Source organism: Heteronotia binoei, chromosome 18 (genome assembly GCF_032191835.1).
Source record: "Heteronotia binoei isolate CCM8104 ecotype False Entrance Well chromosome 18, APGP_CSIRO_Hbin_v1, whole genome shotgun sequence".
NCBI lineage: Eukaryota > Metazoa > Chordata > Lepidosauria > Squamata > Gekkonidae > Heteronotia > Heteronotia binoei.
Window position 1 is genome coordinate 15,445,210 of NC_083240.1, and position 19,905 is coordinate 15,465,114.

The 19,905-nt window shown below is 46.4% G+C and overlaps 1 protein-coding gene across 1 annotated transcript; it reads right to left on the reverse strand.

Moving 5' to 3' along the window:
- Positions 1-10,675: 10,675 nt before the first annotated feature.
- On the reverse strand, positions 10,676-18,525 carry LOC132587333 (uncharacterized). Its single transcript, XM_060259607.1, has 7 exons — positions 18,453-18,525; positions 16,709-16,898; positions 14,786-15,033; positions 13,515-13,689; positions 13,182-13,282; positions 12,386-12,472; positions 10,676-10,845 (listed from the first exon to the last, which is right to left on the reverse strand). The coding sequence occupies exons 1-7, from the start codon at positions 18,523-18,525 to the stop codon at positions 10,676-10,678; spliced, it is 1,044 nt and encodes a 347-aa protein (XP_060115590.1).
- Positions 18,526-19,905: the final 1,380 nt, after the last annotated feature.

Sequence of the window (19,905 nt, forward strand, 5' to 3'; positions counted from 1 at the left end):
ACCCAGCAGCCCACTGAATTCTGTGGAACACTGTTGGTGAACATTGGCATCACATACCAGACTGGGTTGTTATGATCTGTTCTACTGACATTTAAAAACTTTTCCAAAGAGACACAGTGGGATTGCACGCTGGCTGTCCCGTGGTAGCACCCAAGTAGAATTTGAGTTCATTTTGTGTATATTTTGGGATTTTCAAATCCTTGCAGGGCAAGGGTCAATGTTTTGTCGGATTTCTTTAAAACCAACCACTACCACCACCAGCTGTGCTATGTTTATTCTACCACTAAATCAAATGTGGAAGCCTGCCCTTATTACTCGACACAATGCAAATTTCCTTGTGACAAGTGTTTGTCCGATGTGTTCAAACACGGATACACCCGCTCAGCTTTCAAAAAAGGATATCACCAAGCTTGGAAAAGTGCAGGGGGGAGTGCTGAAGACTAGGGTTGCCAGCTTTGAGTCAGGAAACCTGGAGGTTTTTTTGGGGGGGGTGGAGCTTGAGGAGGGTGGGGTCAGGGGAGGGGAAGGATTTCGGCGGAGTATAATGCCAGAGAGTCCATCTTCCAAACCAGCCATTTTCTCCAGGGGAACTGACCTCTGTCACCTGGAGATCAGCTGTGATACCAGAAGATCTCCAGACTCTACTTGGAGGTTAGAAACCCTAACTGGAGGAGTTTCAGTGCAGGGACAGGTTAAAGATTTGAGACCTATTTTAGGGGTGGGGGAATTATTTTGAGTAGGGGAGATGATATAGTGGGTAAAATTATAAAACAGTAACCAATTTCACACTAGACCTTTAATCCTGGTTTAGCCCTGTCCCCGAGCTGACATCCTACACTAAAACCCTCAAATCATAGAGGGTTTCTCTGATTCTAGTGTGGAATGTCAGTTTGGGGACAGGGCTAAACTAGGATGAAAGGTCTAGTGCGAAATTGGTCATGGTGCGATTCATTTTACTCCATCAAAGACTCTGGAAATCGAGAGTCAAGACAGATAAAAGAGAAAACCCTTGTTAGCCAAATGTAGAATTTATGGGACTCGCTGCTCCATGAGTAAGTATGGAGGGCCTGGAAATGGATTTGCCTTGTCTTTGCATTCTCATGTATGGAACTGCATCTTGACAGGTCATGCCAAGGAACACTCAGAATGTACCAAACCCATACTTCCAGGTTTGCAGAACACCTGCTTGGCATGCAGAAGGACCCAGGTGTTCAATCCCTGGCATCTCCAGTTAAAAGGATTGGGTGGTAGGTGATGGGAAAGACCTCTGCCTGAAAGCCCAGCGAGCTGCTGCCCATCTGAGCAAACAGTACTGATCTTGATGGACCAAGGGTGTGATTCAGTACAGGGCAGCCTCGTGTGTACATGCGAAGGCTTAGATGGCTTGACTGGACCTATTTGTGGAAGCTAATTCTAATAGCGGCTGAAAAACAAAGTTTGAGTCCAGCGGCACCTTTAAGACCAACAAAGTCTAATAGAGACTGTTGGATACGACAGCTAAATGGGGCAGCCTAGGAAAGGTCTCTCTCCCACACGCACACACGAATATCCAGCAATGCAATCCAGTGCAGTTTTCCTCCCATCTAATCCCATTGCTTTGCTAGAAGAGTGAAGAGCAGGAATGCCTCCTATGGCTTTGCAAATCCTTACAGATTCAAAATAACAGACCATTGCAAAGATTCATTCGTTAGGTGCACCTTTTAAATATTGCAAGATATTTGGATCAGCTGATTGAATGGATCACATGACTAAATATTGTGACCGCCCTAGAGATTAAGATCCAGGGGGACAACCGGACTGGTATCTTGCTAAAGACTCTCCTTGCAAGAAACACACTCACGCCTCTCCCGTATCGATCAGGAGAGCAACACCAGAGAACAAAATATGGATAAAGTAGTAAAGAGTGAAAGCACTTTAAGTTGTTGATTTTTTTTTAAAGCCACTTAGACTTTCAAAATGCAAATGCTTTTCCCCAGCAGTATTATTGTATATTACTGTATGTACATGTCTGTATATGTTACTGGCAAATTTCAAATTTTGGACACATCAAGGTGTGTTTGGGCATGGTCTAGATATTTTCAGTAGGGCCCTGTTTGGAGGCTTTACTGAGCCAGGGCCCGCTTATTTTGGGTAATTCAGGTCATGATCCATCATGAAGACAATCGTGGTTCACATTTGCACTGGCCTTCATTTTTATTTCTCGACTTTGGAACATCTAGATATAAATACAGTTTTATGCAGGTGAAACATGCGTTGAACATGACATGGGTAGCCAATCTGTGGAATGGGTGCAGAATCAGCCATTGTCTGAGGCATGCATAGAAGTCCAGGTGTTGATGGCCCTTTAGACTTGAAGAACTGAGCTCAGCAGACTACAGACTTAATTTTATCAAAGCACAACAGGTGAATTGCATGCTACGCACCATCGGTCTTTCATATTCTGGATTTGATGTTGCTGAATATGTCAATTTTGGAGTAATTTGGGATGGATTCAGATAGACAAAAAAAAAATGGAGTCCTGTGGCACCTTGGAAACAAACACAGCTTTATTTCAGCACAAGTGTGCAGGGCTTAGAGCTCATGGGCTTTTCTGCATTCTTATTTTCAGTGCTCGTGTGCCTGCATTGTGTCCTTTTTGTTCTTTGCTGTATGTGTTTTGCTCCCTCTGGTGGTTGCTTCGATATTGCACTGCTGTACCTCTGGCTTATTTCCCCGCAGTGAAATAAGTTGGAATACAGTGACATAATATCAAAAGCTAGAGGGAGCTAAACACATTTGGAAAAGAGAGAAAAAATGACAATATGGACATCCAAGGGATGAAAACAAGAGAGGAAAAGCCCTACTTCTTCAATTCAATCTCGAATCTCACAGAAGAGGTGGTCTCTGCAGTCCACAAATACTTGTGCTGGGACAACATTTTGTTAGACTTGACAGTGCCACCAGACTCCTCTTTTTTTGGCTGCAATGGAGTAAAATGGCCATGCCCTTTGAATTAATAGATGAGCTATGAGACCTTCTTTCTATAAATCAGTGCTCCATTACTAGCCCTTGAGTGTGCACTTTGCCAATAAAGTTGGACCACGGCTTAGTATATGTTATGGGCCAATTCTGAAATGTGGGCATATTCAGAAGTGCCCAGGAAAGAATCCAGCAATGCCCACTCTTTGGCAGGGAGTCCACTGCATTGGCTGGGCATAAAAACACTTCAAAGTAGATATATGGGCAACCCCCCCTCCCCGAGCCAGCTTTGGAACTGGTTTCTTGAAGAAATGGCCAGTAAAAATCCAGAAATCCTTTTTTTTCTTTTCTGGATTTACCTCAATTTTTGGTCTCTGCTACGATTCTGGGCCTACGAAGACCTGCTCAAGATTTGGGATCGCCCTTTAACATATGTACACGTGCAGCTCAACCATGTCATGTCGATGAATTGTGCGATCTGTTTTGTTTTATTGTAACAATATCTTTGGGAAACAAATGTGTTATTTTTATAGCTCTCTCTTTTTTCCCCTTTTTTTAACACAATAAATGTACTTGAAATGTTGTTTGCATTTAATGGGAAAGTGAAATCGCATATGTGCACCGCATTTGCTTGCATTCCTAGGGCATGCATGAGATCCCCCTCCCCCGTGTTAACTCTTTCAATATTCTCTAACTTAGGGGTCCCTCCCCAATGGGTGCCTGTGAGTGCTGTGGCTCCTGCTAACACCTTTCCTGGCACCCACTAAGTGGATTTAGAAAGTGGGTGTGGCCAAAGCTTCTGATTGGCCACTGGAGATCTGATTAACTGGGCAGATGGTAAAAACAGTGCTTTGGCAGCAGCTGCCACCACGCCACAAGGATCTTCACTGTGTTACAGAAATAGGGATACCATTCCCCAGGTGGAGGCGGGGGTCCCCCACTTTTGTGGGCTCCTGGAAGAAATTCCCCCCCCCCCCACAAATGTCAATGCTGTTTGTGACATGCTGACATCACCTGGAAGTGACATTGGTGATGTTGGAAGAAACACTCTGCTTTTTTGGGCAAAACTCTATGGTTTGAGACCAATTTGACCACAGAGTTTTGCCCCAAAAGCAGAGCATTGCCCCCAATGTCACTGATGCACTGATGTCACTTCCGAGTTACACCAGTGCATCGTGCAATGTTCCCGCCCACTCTTGGAATGCCCCCCAAATCCCCCCACCAGTGCAATGAAGGGACATGGCAACTCAAAAACTCATAAAGGACCCAATCCTCGGTAAATGTTCAGGAGACTTTAATCACAGTCAGCTCGGGCCAATCTCCGCCCGCTAATTTCTTGGGATAATAGATCAGCTCCTGGACTTTCAGACCCTCTTCTACCATTTGTTTAGCCACTGTTTCTTGGAGGAGGGGGGCTTCATCTTCTCTGCCCATCCAGCCTGCTGCGTGACAGTCAATTGACTTCTGTCTCGGCTCTGCAGAACTGGTGAGCCACCATGACCCTTGCTGTACATGATACTTCCTTGGCTTCAAAAAACAGCCCAACTCCAGAGAGCTATCGGGGTAATTAACGTTGTTTACAAGATTTCCTTCAGAAATGGTCTTTGCATCTGGGGTATCCGTGTAGCACTCGTTTTCCCTCTCCGATAGCTTGTGGGCCCCTGAGGCTCATTCGGTCAATGCTCTTTGCAAGAGGTGATCTGTATCGTAGCTCGGTAGCGACAAAAACGATTCTGTGCCCCGACGGAGTACAGCTGACACCTATTTGGCCCACATATTACATGTGGTTGGGTTATCCGGTCGCACATATCCTTCCGGTTGCTGAATTAGTCCCTGTTTGGTTAATTTGCTGGATCAGTTTCCCTGGTCATGGAGATCTGGACAATCTCTCAAAATATTTGCAGAAGACCTCCTGTATTCAAACAGAGCGAGAGAGAAGAGTGAATATGATGCCTGAACAGCTGCGAATTCTGGACCCTGCGTCGGTCCAATTATACAACACGTTCTGCGAGGTGGTATCACTCACCGGAAACCCACAGGAGCTTTCCTCGTATCTGTGTCCAATGCAGTTCCTTCCACCATGCCCAGGGGAGGGGCTGTTGCACTGCCGAGTCCGACTCACGACTCCCAACCCACAAGAAACGGGGCACGAAGTCCATGACGCCCAAGAAGACCACCTTCCATCAACTGAGGCACAGAGGGGGGGGGGGAATGCTAGTCTATTTAACAAGACAGCCAAACAGAGCTAACCACGGGCTGTTATAGATTTTCTGGGCTGTGTGGCCGTGGTCTTGGCATTGTGAGAGCTGACGTTTCGCCAGCCACTGTGACTGGCATCCTCAGAGATGTAACCCAGAAAACTGGAGTTCAAATTGAGAAGGTGGTAGGCAGGGTATTTGTATCTACTCAGGCAGGTGGGGTAGGGCTGAGTCATTATCTTCAAATGCCATATAATTAAATGAAGCTTTGTGGTGGCTTTTTTTTTTTTTTTAAGAGCTAATCACATTTTATTATTTAAAGGCTTCTCCCTTAACCTGGATTGAAGAGCCCCGTGGCGCAGAGTGTTAAAGCTGCAGTACTGCAGTCCTAAGCTCTGCTCACAACCTGAGTTTGATCCCCGGCAGAAGCTGGGTTTTCAGGTAGCCGGCTCGAGGCTGACTCAGCCTTCCATCCTTCCGAGGTTGGTGAAATGAGTACCCAGCTTGCTGGGGGGGAGGGGGAGAGTAGATGATTGGGGGAGGCAATGGTAAACCACCCCGTAAAAAGTCTGCCATGAAAACTGTGTGAAAGCAACGTCACGCCAGAGTTGGAAACGACTGGTGCTTGCACAAGGGACCTTCCCTTTCCCCCTAACCTGGATAGCCCAGGCTAGTCTGATCTCGTCAGCTCTCAGAAGCTAAGCAGGGTCAGCTCTGGCTAATGTTTGGATGGAAAGCCACCAGGGAAGTCCAGGGTTCAATGTCCCCTCTAAGCTGTGGAGTCTTGTGAGCAAAAATTCTACCTTGTGACCTACTGGCATTAAAGTTGTGAGTGAGCGATTTGGCTACCGCATCAATTGGTTTGCTCTGAAGTCATCCTTCCTGAGTTAAGACAAAAATGTGCAAGCTGGAGGCTAGAAAGCTGTGAGCTAGCTCACACTAACTCAGCTCAGAGGGAACACTGCCTGGGTTGCTATGCACCTGTAACTTCTGTACCTGGACATTTTTCCTTGTTACATGGGGCCACTTCCTCCTTCTTCCCTTCACAGGGGAGACCTCCTCTGGAAGGCGCAGGATTGTTGCAGATGCGGAGTCGTTTCCTGATTCCAGAACATGTCCTCGAACATGCTGCCCAGGGTGACCATTCTGACCACTTGCCATTGGCTTGAAGGAGAAGAGGAGAACCAGTTACTGCTTCTGTTGCAATTCTGGCCTCTTTGACATGTCTGTGGGATGTGTAGGCAATGGCAAACTACCTCTGCTCATCTGCCTTGAAAACCCTACAGCAGGGGTAGCCAAACTTGCTTAAACGTAAGAGCCACATAGAATAAACGTCAGATGTTTGAGAGCCACAAGACGTGAACATCAGATGTTTGAGAAGGAAGGGAGGGAGGGAGGGAGGGAGGGAAGGAAGGAAGGAAGGAAGGAAGGAAGGAAGGAAGGAAGGAAGGAAGGAAGGAAGGAAGGAAGGAAGGAAGGAAGGAAGGAAGGAAGGAAGGAAGGAAGGTGGAGAGGGGGAGAAAGCAAGCAACTTTCTTAAAATTTATTCTCCAAGCCTCCAGCTGGCTTGGCTTGCAGAGGTGATTTAAAGAGACAAATGCCTTCTCCAAGCCAGCTGACAGGGTGGTGGGGACTTCCACACAATATCTGCGAAAGAGCCACATAGTTGCTGTAAATTGGCTGGGACTTGACAGCATTTTCCACCACACCAGACAGGCAATGGCAAACCACCTCTGAAATGTCTGTTGCCTTAGAAACAAGTCTAGCTCTCCACCTAGTGGTGCATAACACTAAAAGAACTAAAACTCCTGACTGCCAGACAACCTTAGAATCTCCTGGCTATTCTACATACAATGCCTTATGATAATTATTAACTATTATTATTACTTGGACAAGGAGGCAGGTCGGGACAGAGCTTGATGTCTGACGAAGGTCCCATACACCGCATGCCACTCTCCGGGTGTGTGCACTGGCGGATCCGCATCTGATTCTGGAAGCCACAGGTGACAGAACAGAGGGACCACGGAGACCATGGTGACCAGATGCTTTTGGCTGCAACAGGAAACAAAAGGGATAGAAGCCAAAGAAGGACAATACTACTCCAGGTCACCGAGGGCTACCCAGCTGGAAGCCAGGTCTGGAGGCCTCTTAGAATTAACAACTGTTCTCCAAGCTGTAGAGATCGGTTCCCTTGGAGGACTTGGAGAAATCAAAGTCCAAGAGTGACATCACATCGTTCCCCACACTGTCCTGGCACCACCCCAAATCCCCAGGAATTTCTCAAGTTGGAGTTGGCAACCCTCTGCTCTTAAAAGATTCCACAAAGGTGGAAAAAGTGCAGCAAAAGCGATCAAGGGATTGCAGCACTATCCCTATGAGGGATAGCTGAAGAGTCTGGGGCTTTTCACTAAAAGGGGACATGATAAAAATTCATAACATCACGCCTGGTGCACAGAATATGGAGAAAATGCAAATGACATTGGCACCCACAGAGGTTGATGGGTAAGAGATTCAGAATAGACGAAAGGAAATCCTGCTAGGCTTAGGGTTGCCAGCTTTGGGTGGGAAATACCTGGATAATTTTTGAGGTGGAGCTTGTGGAGGGTCAGGTTTGGGAAGGGGTGGGACTTCAGTAGAGTATAATACCACAGAGTCCACCTTCCAAAGCAGTCATTTTCTCCAAGTATAGTGATCTCGGTCGCCTGGAGCTTGGTTGTAATAACAGGAGATGTCCAGCCACAACCTGGAGGATGGCAACCCTAGGCATAATTAAGGTGGGGGGATGTGCTGGCAGAAAAACCAGGGAGGGCTGCTGGATTAGGGCCAAACCGGCCAGTATATGATATGCGAATCAGGCGAATCAACAACCATTAACCATGATAACCAAGGAGGTTCTTTTGAGCAGAAATGCACAGGAACACAGCTCCAGCTGGCTTGGTGTTAGGGCTGGATTAACAAATAGGGCAAGTTTGCATGGGCCCTCACACCTTTAGGGGACCCGGGTTGGCTCCCACCCAGCCCCTACCCCCATTTCCCCTGGTTGTTAATGTTTGTTTTGTGTAATAAAGTTGGTTTATTAAAATTGCTGGTTGGTAAAATTAAAAACGTATTAGGAGATAATTTGCAAGCCCCCACACCGAGATTTTGAATGCCTAGGTGTCTCCCCAGGGTTTAATCCGGCACTGCTTGGTGTCAGGGTGTGTGGCCTAATATGCAGATGATTTCCTCCTGGGCTTTTTTCTACAAAAAGCCCTGTGCGAAACCATGGCGGTATCAGGGGGTGTGGCCTAATATGCAAATGAGTTCCTGCTGGGCCTTTTCTACAAAAAAGCCCTGTTGATAACTAAATGGGCATGAGCGGAGGCAGTATACTTCTGAACGCCATTTGCCGTGAGGCAGAGGCACGCAAGGAATGTTTGCTGGCTGCTTGGGGCCGTCTAGTAGTTGATGATTGGAAATGGGATGTTGAACTAGATGGGCTCTTGGCCTGATCCTGCAACTCTTATGGTTCTCAGAGAAAGCAAGTTACCTTGGCACCAAACCCCATCTCCAATAAATCCACTTGGGCACATGCAGAAGTAGGAGCCCAGAGTATTCACACAAGTCGCATCTCGGTTGCAGGTATAGCTCCCCCTTGCACACTCGTCTACATCTGGAAATAGGGGTGGGAGAGAAGTTGTCTTATTTCACTGCAAAATGGTTCCCTTTTGGAGAATATATCCTCAATCAGGAAATTTCTCCCCATAATTCTTATCAAACGTCTTTGCTTTGCTTTTAAGCATATGTTCCCCAGAGAGCACTGCGATCTAGTTCACAAAATCTTCTGGAAATCCCTGGGCCTAAGGAGGCCAAACTAAAAACAACTAGGGAGCAGGCCTTCTCTATAAAGGCACCCCAATGGTGGAATCAGCTACCGGAGGAGGTGCGGGCCCTACGGGATCTTAATCAGTTCCGTAGGGCTTGCAAAACCGCCCTCTTCCAACTAACCTTTTAAGATGAAACCTAGTAATAACGTCAAGCCATCTTGTACAAACTGAGACTGTAGCACCATTAAGCTATGCAGTTTTTAGATAATTTATTTTAATGTTTAATTTATGTATTGTATTTAATTGTATCATCCTGTTTTATTGATTGTATTATCTTGTTTATTGTTATTACATGATATTGCTATATCATGCCTTGTAAGCCGCCCTGAGCCTGCCTTGGCGGGGAGGACGGGGTATAAATAAAAATTTATTATTAATATTATTATTATTATTTAACACAAGATCTTTAATGTTCTCCTTTTCCCTCTTACACAGAATTTTTTTAATGCTATGGCACAGGAGTGGAACTCTTTCTTTAGTTCTTTATTCTATTCTTATTCATTTCTTCATTTAATTTTTAGTTTAACGATCATTTAATTTATACCTAGTATTTTTTTCATGAATGCTCAATTTACATTATTAGTTGTTCGTAATTGTTTATTTAGTTGTAATATATCCATTTGATACCGTTTAATTATCATATCTGATTTTATTTTATATTGTAATGCCCGTATTCATACTCCTTGGAATGTTTTGATAACACTGTTGATGTTCCATTTACTTTTGCCTACTTTAATTTAAAAAAAATTGTTGTTAAAAAAAGAAGTTGCAACAAAGCTTTACTTCCAGAGGACAAAAACATGGTTCTGGATTGCAGTGTTGACCTTGTGTAGAGCTGCCCGCGTGGCTGAGCAGAGACACTGGGCACTGGTTTGTACCCAATGGCACCAGCAGCTGGAGTTTGGGGAAGAGCATCAGAGCCCACAGATATGGGCATGGCATCGCCTGTGTCCCTGCACTCTTCTTCAGGATTAGAGGTGCCAACTCCAGAGGGGACTTGGGGATCTCTTGGAATTACAGTTCATCTCCAGATCACAGAGATCAGCTCCCCTGGAGAAAAGGGATGCCTTGGAGGGCAGACTCTATCACATTATGCCTCTCCCTTCCCCAAACCCTGCCCTTCCCAGGCCACACCCCCTCAATCTCCAGGAATTTCCCAACCCAGATTTGGCAACCCTATTAAAGACTGCTCTGTTGCCTGATCCTCTCAGCTTTTAGGGTTACAGAGGACACTAGTGTTCCATAACTGGAAGTCTTGATATATGATTTGGCTTTAAAAAATAGTACCAGAAGAGGCTGGATTCAGGGCTGTGATGCTCCAGGGATTAATATTCCCCCCTCAGAAGCTGTTTCCCAAGCACTAATGCCCCCTGACACTGGTTTGGGCCCATCCCTAGAGCAATGTGAGCACTTATCCTGTTTTCCTACCAGGATCCAAGGCAGCTGAGGGGGCCATTTTGATTTGGGAAATGCTTCTGGGTTTTACCGAGTCAGATGGTCTGACTGTGGTTACGGAGTGAGATCCTTCTCTGAATCTGAGCTTTTTCTTACATGGAGACATCAGAGGTCGAACCTGAGACCTCAAACATGCAAAGGAATACACTTTGCCGCTGAGCTTTCCCATACTACCAAACAGCAACCTCCCCACCCCCCTCAACATAACTGCAGATTAGGAGATTCTACATCACCACGACCTATGCAGCTGTACAGGCCATCTCCTTCGAAGCCTTGTGGACAGCGACAGAAATACGAGCCGTATCCATTGACACATTCTGCTTCGGGCAAGCAGTTCATGGGCATCCCTTCTTTGCACTCATTTATGTCTTTAGAAAAAGAAACAAAAATGAGTTTGTTGGAGGCGGGGTGGGGGGAGAACCAGCTTCCCTATACAAGCAAGGCTTTTTTTGTAACTGGAACTCCTTTGCATATTAGGCCACATACCCCTGATGTAGCCAATCCTCCAAGAGCTTGCAGGGTTCTTAGTACAAGGCCTACTGTAAGCTCCAGGAGGATTGGCTACATCAGGGGTGTGTGGCCTAATATACAAAAGAGTTCCTGCTACAAAAAAAGCCCTGCATACAAGTCTCTCACCTTGACCACACAGCCACCATCCTGTGGTGCAGGGTCAGCTGCTGCCCGTATTACATTGAGGCCACCATGCTAGAGCAGAATTGGGTTCAGCACCCTTTCAGGAACAAAGCTCGTCGGGTGACCTTGGGCCAGTCACTCTGTCAGGCTCACAGGGTTGTTGTTGGGATAAAATGAAGGAGGCGAGAGCCACGTTTGCAACTCTGACCTCCTTAGAGGAAGGGTGGAATTTTAAAAATGTGGTCCATCTGGCAGCATGCGTCCCCTTCACTGGGGGAAAGGCAGGATGTATGAATAAATAAAACCAAGGCTGCTGTTCTTTAAGGCCTGAGAGGTCCCCTCTTTGCTTCTAGCAAAGGGAAGAAGACGCAGCTGCACCCTCCTTCAACATGGTGATCTATCCTTTTAGAAGAAGAAGAAGATGATATTGGATTTATATCCCGCCCTCCACTCCCAAGAGTTTCAGAGCGGCTCACAATCTCCTTTACCTTCCTCCCCTACAACAAACACCCTGTGAGGTGACAGCAGCTGCCCTTTCAAGGACAACCTCTGCCAGAGCTATGGCTGACCCAAGGCCATGCTAGCAGGTGCAAGTGGAGGAAGAAGAAGAAGATGAAGAAGATATTGGATTTATATCCCGCCCTCCACTCTGAAGAGTCTCAGAACAATGAACAATCAACTCTGAACAATCTCCTTTACCTTCCTCCCCCACAACAAACACCCTGTGAGGTGAGTGGGGATGGAGAGGGCTCTCACAGCAGCTGCCCTTTCAAGGACAACCTCTGCCAGAGCTATGGCTGACCCAAGGCGATGCTAGCAGGTGCAAGTGGAGAGCCACAGGTTTTTTTGAGAGCCACCGTTTCCTCAAAATGCTCCTTAATGCCAGAATTCAGCCTGAGTGACCATTCTCTCAGCCTTGCCTAACTCACAAGGTAGTTGTGACAATAAAATAGAAGAAGGGAGAGCCAGGTATGAAACCCTGAACTCCTTGGAGGAAGGATATATTTTAAAAAGCAGAAAATTAATAAAGCTCCAGATGAACTCTAAGCCTAACTGCGGGCAAGCACTGCGTCTTTGTGTGTGGCTGCATCAGGAGCTGTCCCTGCTATCTGCTAGACTGCCTCTGTACCTGGAGGCTTCACATTTGGCTATGAGGGCCCCTGCTTGCTCATAGGCCTCCCCTCCTCAGAAACCATCTGCATCGGCCCACTGATTCTCTGTTATCCTACGACGATTTTTTAAAAAAACCCGCAAGACAAGCTCACAATTATTTACCGACACAGTGCGCTCCGTTCCCCACAAAGCCCGGATTGCAATAGCAGTTCTCTGGGGCCCGACTTCCATTGCAGATTTTGGTGACATCTGACGGGGAAGGAACAAACAAAACACATGCAATGGAGCAAATCAAAAGAAGAAGAAGACGAAGAAAATATTGGTTTTATATCCTGCCCTATACCCTGAATCTCAGAGCAGTCACAATCTCCTTTACCTCTCCCCCCACAACAGACACCCTGTGAGGTGGATGGGGCTGAGAGAGCTCTTACAGCAGCTGCCCTTTCAAGGACAACTCCTACAAGAGCTATGGCTGGCCCAAGGCCATTCCAGCAGCTGCAAGTGGAGGAGTGGGGAATCAAACCTGGTTCTCCCAGATAAGAGTCCGTGCACTTAACCACTACACCAAACTGGCAAAAGAAGTCCTGTTCAGATCTTTTGGCTATCCATATTAGAATGCATTTGCCCCTACTGCCTTTGCCTGCTGGGTTTTCAGTACAGGAAATCTGATGGGCCAATGGGATGATTCAGTAGAACTCAGCTTCATGAAAAGCCACGTGTCAGAAAGAACAGAAGCCATTCCAATTGGAATGTATCTTATTATTCTATGTAAGCCACCTTGGGAATCCTCTTGGACGAAAGGTGGGTCAAAAATCAGAAAGACAGATGGATGGATGAACAGAAGAGCCAACAGAGGACAGACTGGTGGATGGACAGGAAGATGATGTTTATTATGAATTACGTAAGTCAGTTAATGAAATGACAAAGAGGGAGAGAGAGAGAGAGAGAGATTTCATACCTTTCTTTATTAAGAATATCCTCTGGGCTACCAAGACTCTACCAGGGACATCAGGGGTAAAATCGTAGACAAGGGCTCGGATATAACCAAAGTCGGTATCCCTGAGATTTGAAAAAGAAAGCCATGAGATGCACCCCTTCAAGCACATCTGTCCCCGTGAGCCTTCCAGCACATCCCTCCTTGGACAATTGCAACATGCAATCAGGAAGTTGTTATGCCATTAAAGGTCTGGATGGATGGACAAGTGTCATGAAGGGGTCCAGCCCCAGGCAGTGGAAACAAACGGCACCTTTCTGTGGGTAGGCCTGAAAGCCCCTCTGATGGCAAGCGTACATTAAGCCTCTGATCCCAATCTCTTCCACGCCGCTGGCCAATACCACTGAGCGGCTGTCCAGCAGTGTGATCGGCAGGGGCTCCTTGACCCACTTGACGAAGCTGGAAGGAGAAACCTGGAGGTATTGGGGCAACTGGATGACAACCGTGTCTCCTTCCAAGAACTCTCCGATTTCTGGAAAATGAAAACAAGCGAGTGAGAAACCATCACCGTATCCGTGCATCAAAAACTTTCCGGCTGGGATAGTTTGGTTGAGATGCCCTTCTTTGCATTTGGTTGAGATGCCTTCGTTGCACTTCTGCATCTCCTGCAGAGTAATCCAAAGCAGAGTTACTCCTGTTTAAGCCCACTGAAATCAACCTAACCCAGATTCAGTCGTGGGCCTCTCCAGTGAAAGGATCTTGAAAATGGGGGTTGGGGGAAAACCTCTCTCTGCCTGAGGTGTGGGGAAATTGCAATTAGAGGGAACAATCTTGGGTTAGCGAGAACAATGGCATGAATAGGCATAAGCCAAGTTCATGTGTTCTATTGTCAACATGATGCATTAACAGAAAGATGGTTAACAGATGTACTATGATCTGGATCTGGCCTCCTGAAGTGTCATCTAGACACGCAACATGAAGTCCCAAGTTCAAGTCCCCACTCAGCCCTGTCTTCATATCCTAGGTAACTTCCAATGCCATCATAAGTAGAATTAACATCCTCCAAAGCCCATGGGCTTTGCTGGAGTAAGAAGGGTGTAACCCTGCTGAGGATAGCACTCTCCCACTACCACCCTGGCTAGAGTTAGTCCACTCCAATTCCATCGTGGGCTTAGACTGGAGTGATTTTTGCAGAGGACTGGAAAAGAGTACAAGAGCAGGGGCACTTTAAAGACTAACACAATTTGTGGCAGGATAGGCACTTCTGTAAATCTCTGAGCAGTGATTCACAAAAGCTTCTGCCCTGCCACAAATTTTTGTTAGTTGTCTGTAGCCAGCTACGGGACTCTTGTTCTTTTCTACTACTACAGACAAACGTAGCATTTTCATCTTTGTTATTGAGGGAGACCAAGTCTGCTTAATGGTGCTGATGAAACTGGGCATCCTCGTCACCACCAGCAGCCTTCTATGACTTCAGCAGGCCCTTGGAGGGCACCCTACACTTCTCTCCCGACACCTTTTCAATAGATTTTCTCCCTCATACTCATGGTCCTTATAATGATGGGCATTTCTTTTGTCTAGGTTAACGGACACAAGAGCGCTTACCATCCAAGTTTCTCAAGCCTTACCTATGGGCATTCTATCCAGCACGAAAAAGTATCTCAGGCGGGAAGGGTTTAACATCTGAAAGTCCATTAGATCGTAGGCCTCGATTGTGGCCATTTTGCTGGGCAGCCCGTGCAATTTCACTTCTGCCCAGAAAAGGTTTGGATAAAAATCATCCTCATTGATTGAATGCAGCATCAGGGCTTGGCCGTTGCTGGCTACAGACATCCTTTTGGTCGGGTCCACCGCGGGGGTCAATCTTCTTCGGTAGCTGCAAAGAAAGTATTAAATTCCCCAAACGATGGCTTGCAAGTGAGACATCAGGATAGCCGTTGGGTGTGAATTACTGATGTCTACAAACTGTGGTGGATATCAACAATCCGAAGAGCTTCTCCAAATTCCTATAAGTATCTTATTCAAAAGCATACAGAGATTCCCAGCTAGTAGGAGACCTTCTCTCAATCCTAATGAGTATCTCATTCAAAAACAGATCAATTCCCTGCTATCAGGAACTACAACCATGTGCTTTATTGTCTACATAAAACTTCTGTCTGTACCTATAGCAGGCTATCCATCCAATGAGACCCCAGTCAGTCAAAAGAATGATTCATCCATGTAACGTATGTCAAGCAGTGACTTTTGTTCTGTGGCAGCTTATGCACACTCACAGCAATTGTCCTGAAATGTTCTAAAAATCATTTCTCCGTTGATTTGTCTACAACGCTTGAGTGCTGGAGAAGATTCTGAGCAGAGGTCGTTTTATAGAAAAATAGGTGGTGGAGTTTGTTAGCATAACTCATTAGCATATGCTAACAGCCAACAGCAACCCGACGCAAGAAAGGAGAGCCCTGGGCGAGTGAGGCCTGCTTGGGATGGCTAAAGATGGGGCTCTCCTTGCTCACCAGGGGCTCTCCTTGGCCGCCACCCCCACAGTCAAAAGGCCAACAAACCACCTGCCACCCAAAATCACATAAGAAGTGGAGAAAGGGTGGCGGGGGCTTCTCCAGGGGCTGCTGGGGGTGTGGCGAAGCCCCTAGTGGCTGGATGGCTGCCTGCTCTCCTAATCCAGGGATTGTTATGCAGCTGCACCTACTATTCAATGGACAAAGTAGGTGGAGAGGAGGAGGGGGAACCCTCAGAAAGGTTCAGGAGCTGTGCTCTTGTGAGCACCTGCTGAATTCAAGGCCTGAATCCGAGACAGCACATTCTGTTCACAAGGGGGATGAGCAGATTTCCCCCTCATTTTACTCCTTTATGGTTCTGCAATGTTACAGAATTACTGAATGTTGTGTTTTACTTCAGGGGGATTTAAGAGAGGGACACATTCTAGGGATTGCTTTTGAAAATGTGGGTGCACAGATGACGTGGCCAAGTACTAGAGATGGTACCAGAGATGGTACAGGCAGTAGAAAACAGTAGCATGATCTGTAAAGGACACAGGGGGTATCTTTAGACAAGATCCAGGCTTACACACTGCCATGCCCTTCCAACACTTTACAACTGCATGTTTCCTGATTCAGACCTCTTAGAATATTAGCAATTATTGTGACTTCCACCCACCACCCCAGTTTGGAAGTTCCACTTTCACCCCATCTGGGACAAAACTGTAGTCACCCTCCCGTCCCCCCCACTAGTGATAAAAATAACTGTAACTGTCAGCATTGATAGCACAAAAGGAACAGCGCGAACTGGGGAATTCAGCAACGAAAACGGGTAAAATGAAAATGCTCACAAAGAGAACACAGAAAATCGATATGAAACCAAAAAACGTACATCCTTTTAAGTACACGATAGGCAAAACCATTTCAAAGTGCATGGGACTAAGTATATGCTGCGGAGTGTATTGAGAGAGGCCCCAAATAACACTCTGAACTTGACTTATGGTCCAAGTTGCCAAAAAAAAAAAAAGTTGGTCTATATGGGTCCACCCTTGACTATAAACATACCTGTTGAACTGTGGGCTTTGGCCAGAATAGAATTTGTACCACAGCACTGCGTATGAATGGCGTTTGCCAGAGATGGAGAGTGAAACTGTCAACGTGACTTTCCTTCCAGGCGGTACCTTGAGAAAGCAAACCTGTTCTCCGACACGATCGCATGGAAATGTTTTGGAAACAGTGAGGTGGACGCCAGGATCTATATACAAAAAGCGAAGTTAGAATTTTTTAAAAACTATTTCTATTAATCCGAATCAGAACATAGAATCACAGTGTTGGAAGGGGCCATACAGGCCCTCTAGTCCAACTCCCTGCTCAATGCAGGATCAGCCTACAGCATTTCTGACAAGTGTTTGTCCAGCTGCTGCTTAAAGGCTGCCAGTAAGGGAGAGCTCCCCACCTCCCTAGGGAGCTGATTCCACTGTGGAACAATTCTTACACCAGTTTGGTGTGGTGGTTAAGTGCGCGGACTCTTATCTGGGAGAACCGGGTTTGATTCCCCACTTGCACCTGCTGCAATGGCCTTGGGTCAGCCATAGCTCTCGCAGGAATTGTCCTTGAAAGGGCGGCTGCTGTGAGAGCCCTCTCAGCCCCACCCATCTCACAGGGTGCCTGTTGTGGGGGGAGAAGATATAGGGGATTGTAAGTCGCTCTGAGACTCTGATTCAGAGAGAAGGGTGGGGTATAAATCTGAAGTCTTTTTCTTCTTCTTATGGTAATTTCCCCTCCTAATATCCAGCTGCTACCTTCCTGGCTGTAATTTAAATCCATTATTGTGAGTCCTCTCCTCTGCTGCCAACAGGAGCAGCTCCCTGCCATCCTCTAAGTGTCAGCTGTCCAGAAGAGAGCAATCATGTCCCTCCCCACCTCAACCTCTTCCTCTCCAGACTGAATATTCCCTAGACCCACAGCCTTCCCTCCTAGGGCTTGGTTTCCAGGTCCCTGATCATCCTTGTCGCTCTCTGCTGCACCTGCTCCATTCTGTCCACATCCTTTTTTGAAGTGAGGCCTCCGGAACTAACTCAGATGTCTTAAAAGAGGCATTCCCTTTAATGGGCAAATGAATGCCTCTCCTCAGGTAGAGGAATGCCTCTTCTAAGATGGGGCTTGCTAGCTGAAGAGTCTGTAATCTTCTGTTTCCCATTTTTATCAGGCTCAACTTTTCGGTTAATCAAAAGGAATCGGAGGCCTTGAGGAGACTCAGAGGCAAATACCTCACACTGCACCAGTGTTTATCCTACCAAAATTGTCTGAGTAGCCTTAAATCTTTGTGTGCATTTCTGTCATGGCCCCAAGGAGAAGACAATTTATTCTTATCCCCAGTTTCCAATTTGTCTTCTAATATTTTCACAGAAAGACATAACCACACATGCTGTAAGATGCATGCAGGAATAACTCACCTTGGCAAAAGTTCATTCCATCCCCCCTGTAACCTGGCAGACACTGGCAATAAAAATCAGAAGTTACTTCATCTTGCTGACAAATTGCCTTGGGGTGACACTTCACTTTGTTTCTAAGGCACTCCAGTCTATATGGATCTACAGGAGGAAAGAGAGACGATGCAGGCAGGGTCGGCACTAGGTGTTCCAGCGCCCGAGGCCGAAAGCAGCACCTCTGCCCACCTCTAATTACTATTTTCGAGTGCGCCCTTGGCCCACCCCTGTGCTCAACCCTCTCCCACTTCAAAGGGACTTTCACTTTAGTAACAGGGAATTGAGAGCAATCCTGCTACCCGTTCCACGCAAGGGCTCACCATGGATCTCACTCAAGATTTGCTTGGCAACAAGGCAGAGGGGGAGGAAAAAGTGCAGACCGTTTGCAGGCATCTTCAGTTAAACCCCTTTTAGGTATAAACCTCACACCTTGCTGGCGGAATTAGGAGGACCCCCAGCAGCATCTAAGCAGGGTTGCTTGTAAGACCCATTGGTCAATTATGGTCTCCAGGATCTGGAACCTGCACGTTCTAGGCCCAGCATATGGAGACAGAGAATTTCAGTTTCTGTTCAAACGGGTTCTGAAGATTCCAGTTCCAAGATTCCGGTTGCTGTAGGTCATGGGTCAGAGTTCGACGTTCATAGCTCTGTGTCACAGAGCAGAGGTTTTCAAATTCTTGGTAAGGGGCCTTTGGAAATGGTGGACAACACAAGACTTCCTCCACTTCAAGTTTTTGGTGGGTCTTTGTGTGCAGTTGTGTATTTCGAGTATACTCAAGTTTAAAACTGTGCATTCCAAGGATAGAGCTACATTATTCCCTTTCTTGGCTGGGTCCCACCAATGTACTCCCAACTCCACCTGTTTCATTGATAGAGGGCAGGCCTCAATCCCATTTCTAATTTTTAATTGTCTTTAATATCCTTGCTTCCACATTCTCCCACTCTCAGCATCAGGAACTGCTCCGCTGTGCTCTAAAACTTAATCAAATCCAACATTCTTAAAAGAGTAAGTACACAAGGTGGCTTACAAAACACAAATAACCAATTGTCTCCACGGAAACAACCTGAAATTCTCCATAAAGTTTTCCAAATGTTTATAAAATATGTAAATAACAATTCTGGAAGAGAAAGAGTAATGTTTGTAACTGAGAACTGGTAAAGTTTTGTGTTCTAGATGAGCCTGTTTTCTTTTCGAAGTTATTTCCTTTTTCTTTATTTTCAGTATAATAAACAGGACATTGCATGAAACTGCAAACAAAGGCAGATTTACAGAAACAAAATTCCACAACAAGAAGTTATTTTTAAAGTGACAAAGTTGTAGGCCTCGGAAAAGCCTGCCGAGTAGAAGAGGTACTTCCTAGTTACTGTAACCAAGGGGACAGTCCTCTGTGAGGTTTATAGGAGTCCACCTGCAGGGGAACAGAGGAACTCAAAAGGTAAAGGTAGTCCCCTGGGCAAGCACCAGTCATTTCCGACTCTGGGGTGACGTCACATTATGACATTTTCACAGCAGACTTTTTATGAGGTGGTTTGCCATTGCCTTCCCCAGTCATCTACACTTCCCCCTCAGCAAGCTGGGTACTCATTTTACTGACCTTGGAAGGATGGAAGGCTGAGTCAACCTGGAGCCAGCTACCTGAACACCCAGCTTCTGCCGGGATTGAACTCAGGTTGTGAGCAGAGCTTAGGACTGCAGCTTTACCACTGCGCCACGGGGCTGCTAGAGGAACCCAATGATTGGTCAAAATAGCGGCCACTCTTGTTGGTCGATAC

Bases quoted from the DNA above. Each gene is read 5' to 3' on its own strand.
- LOC132587333 (XM_060259607.1), bottom strand. From the start codon at position 18,525: ATGCCTGCAAACGGTCTGCACTTTTTCCTCCCCCTCTGCCTTGTTGCC. The intron at 15,034-16,708 runs GTATGTTTATAG...CTTTCTTTGCAG, and splicing joins CAAAGCCCACAGTTCAACAG to CTACCGAAGAAGATTGACCC. The intron at 13,690-14,785 runs GTAAGGCTTGAG...TTCATTTTCCAG, and splicing joins GCTGGATAGAATGCCCATAG to AAATCGGAGAGTTCTTGGAA.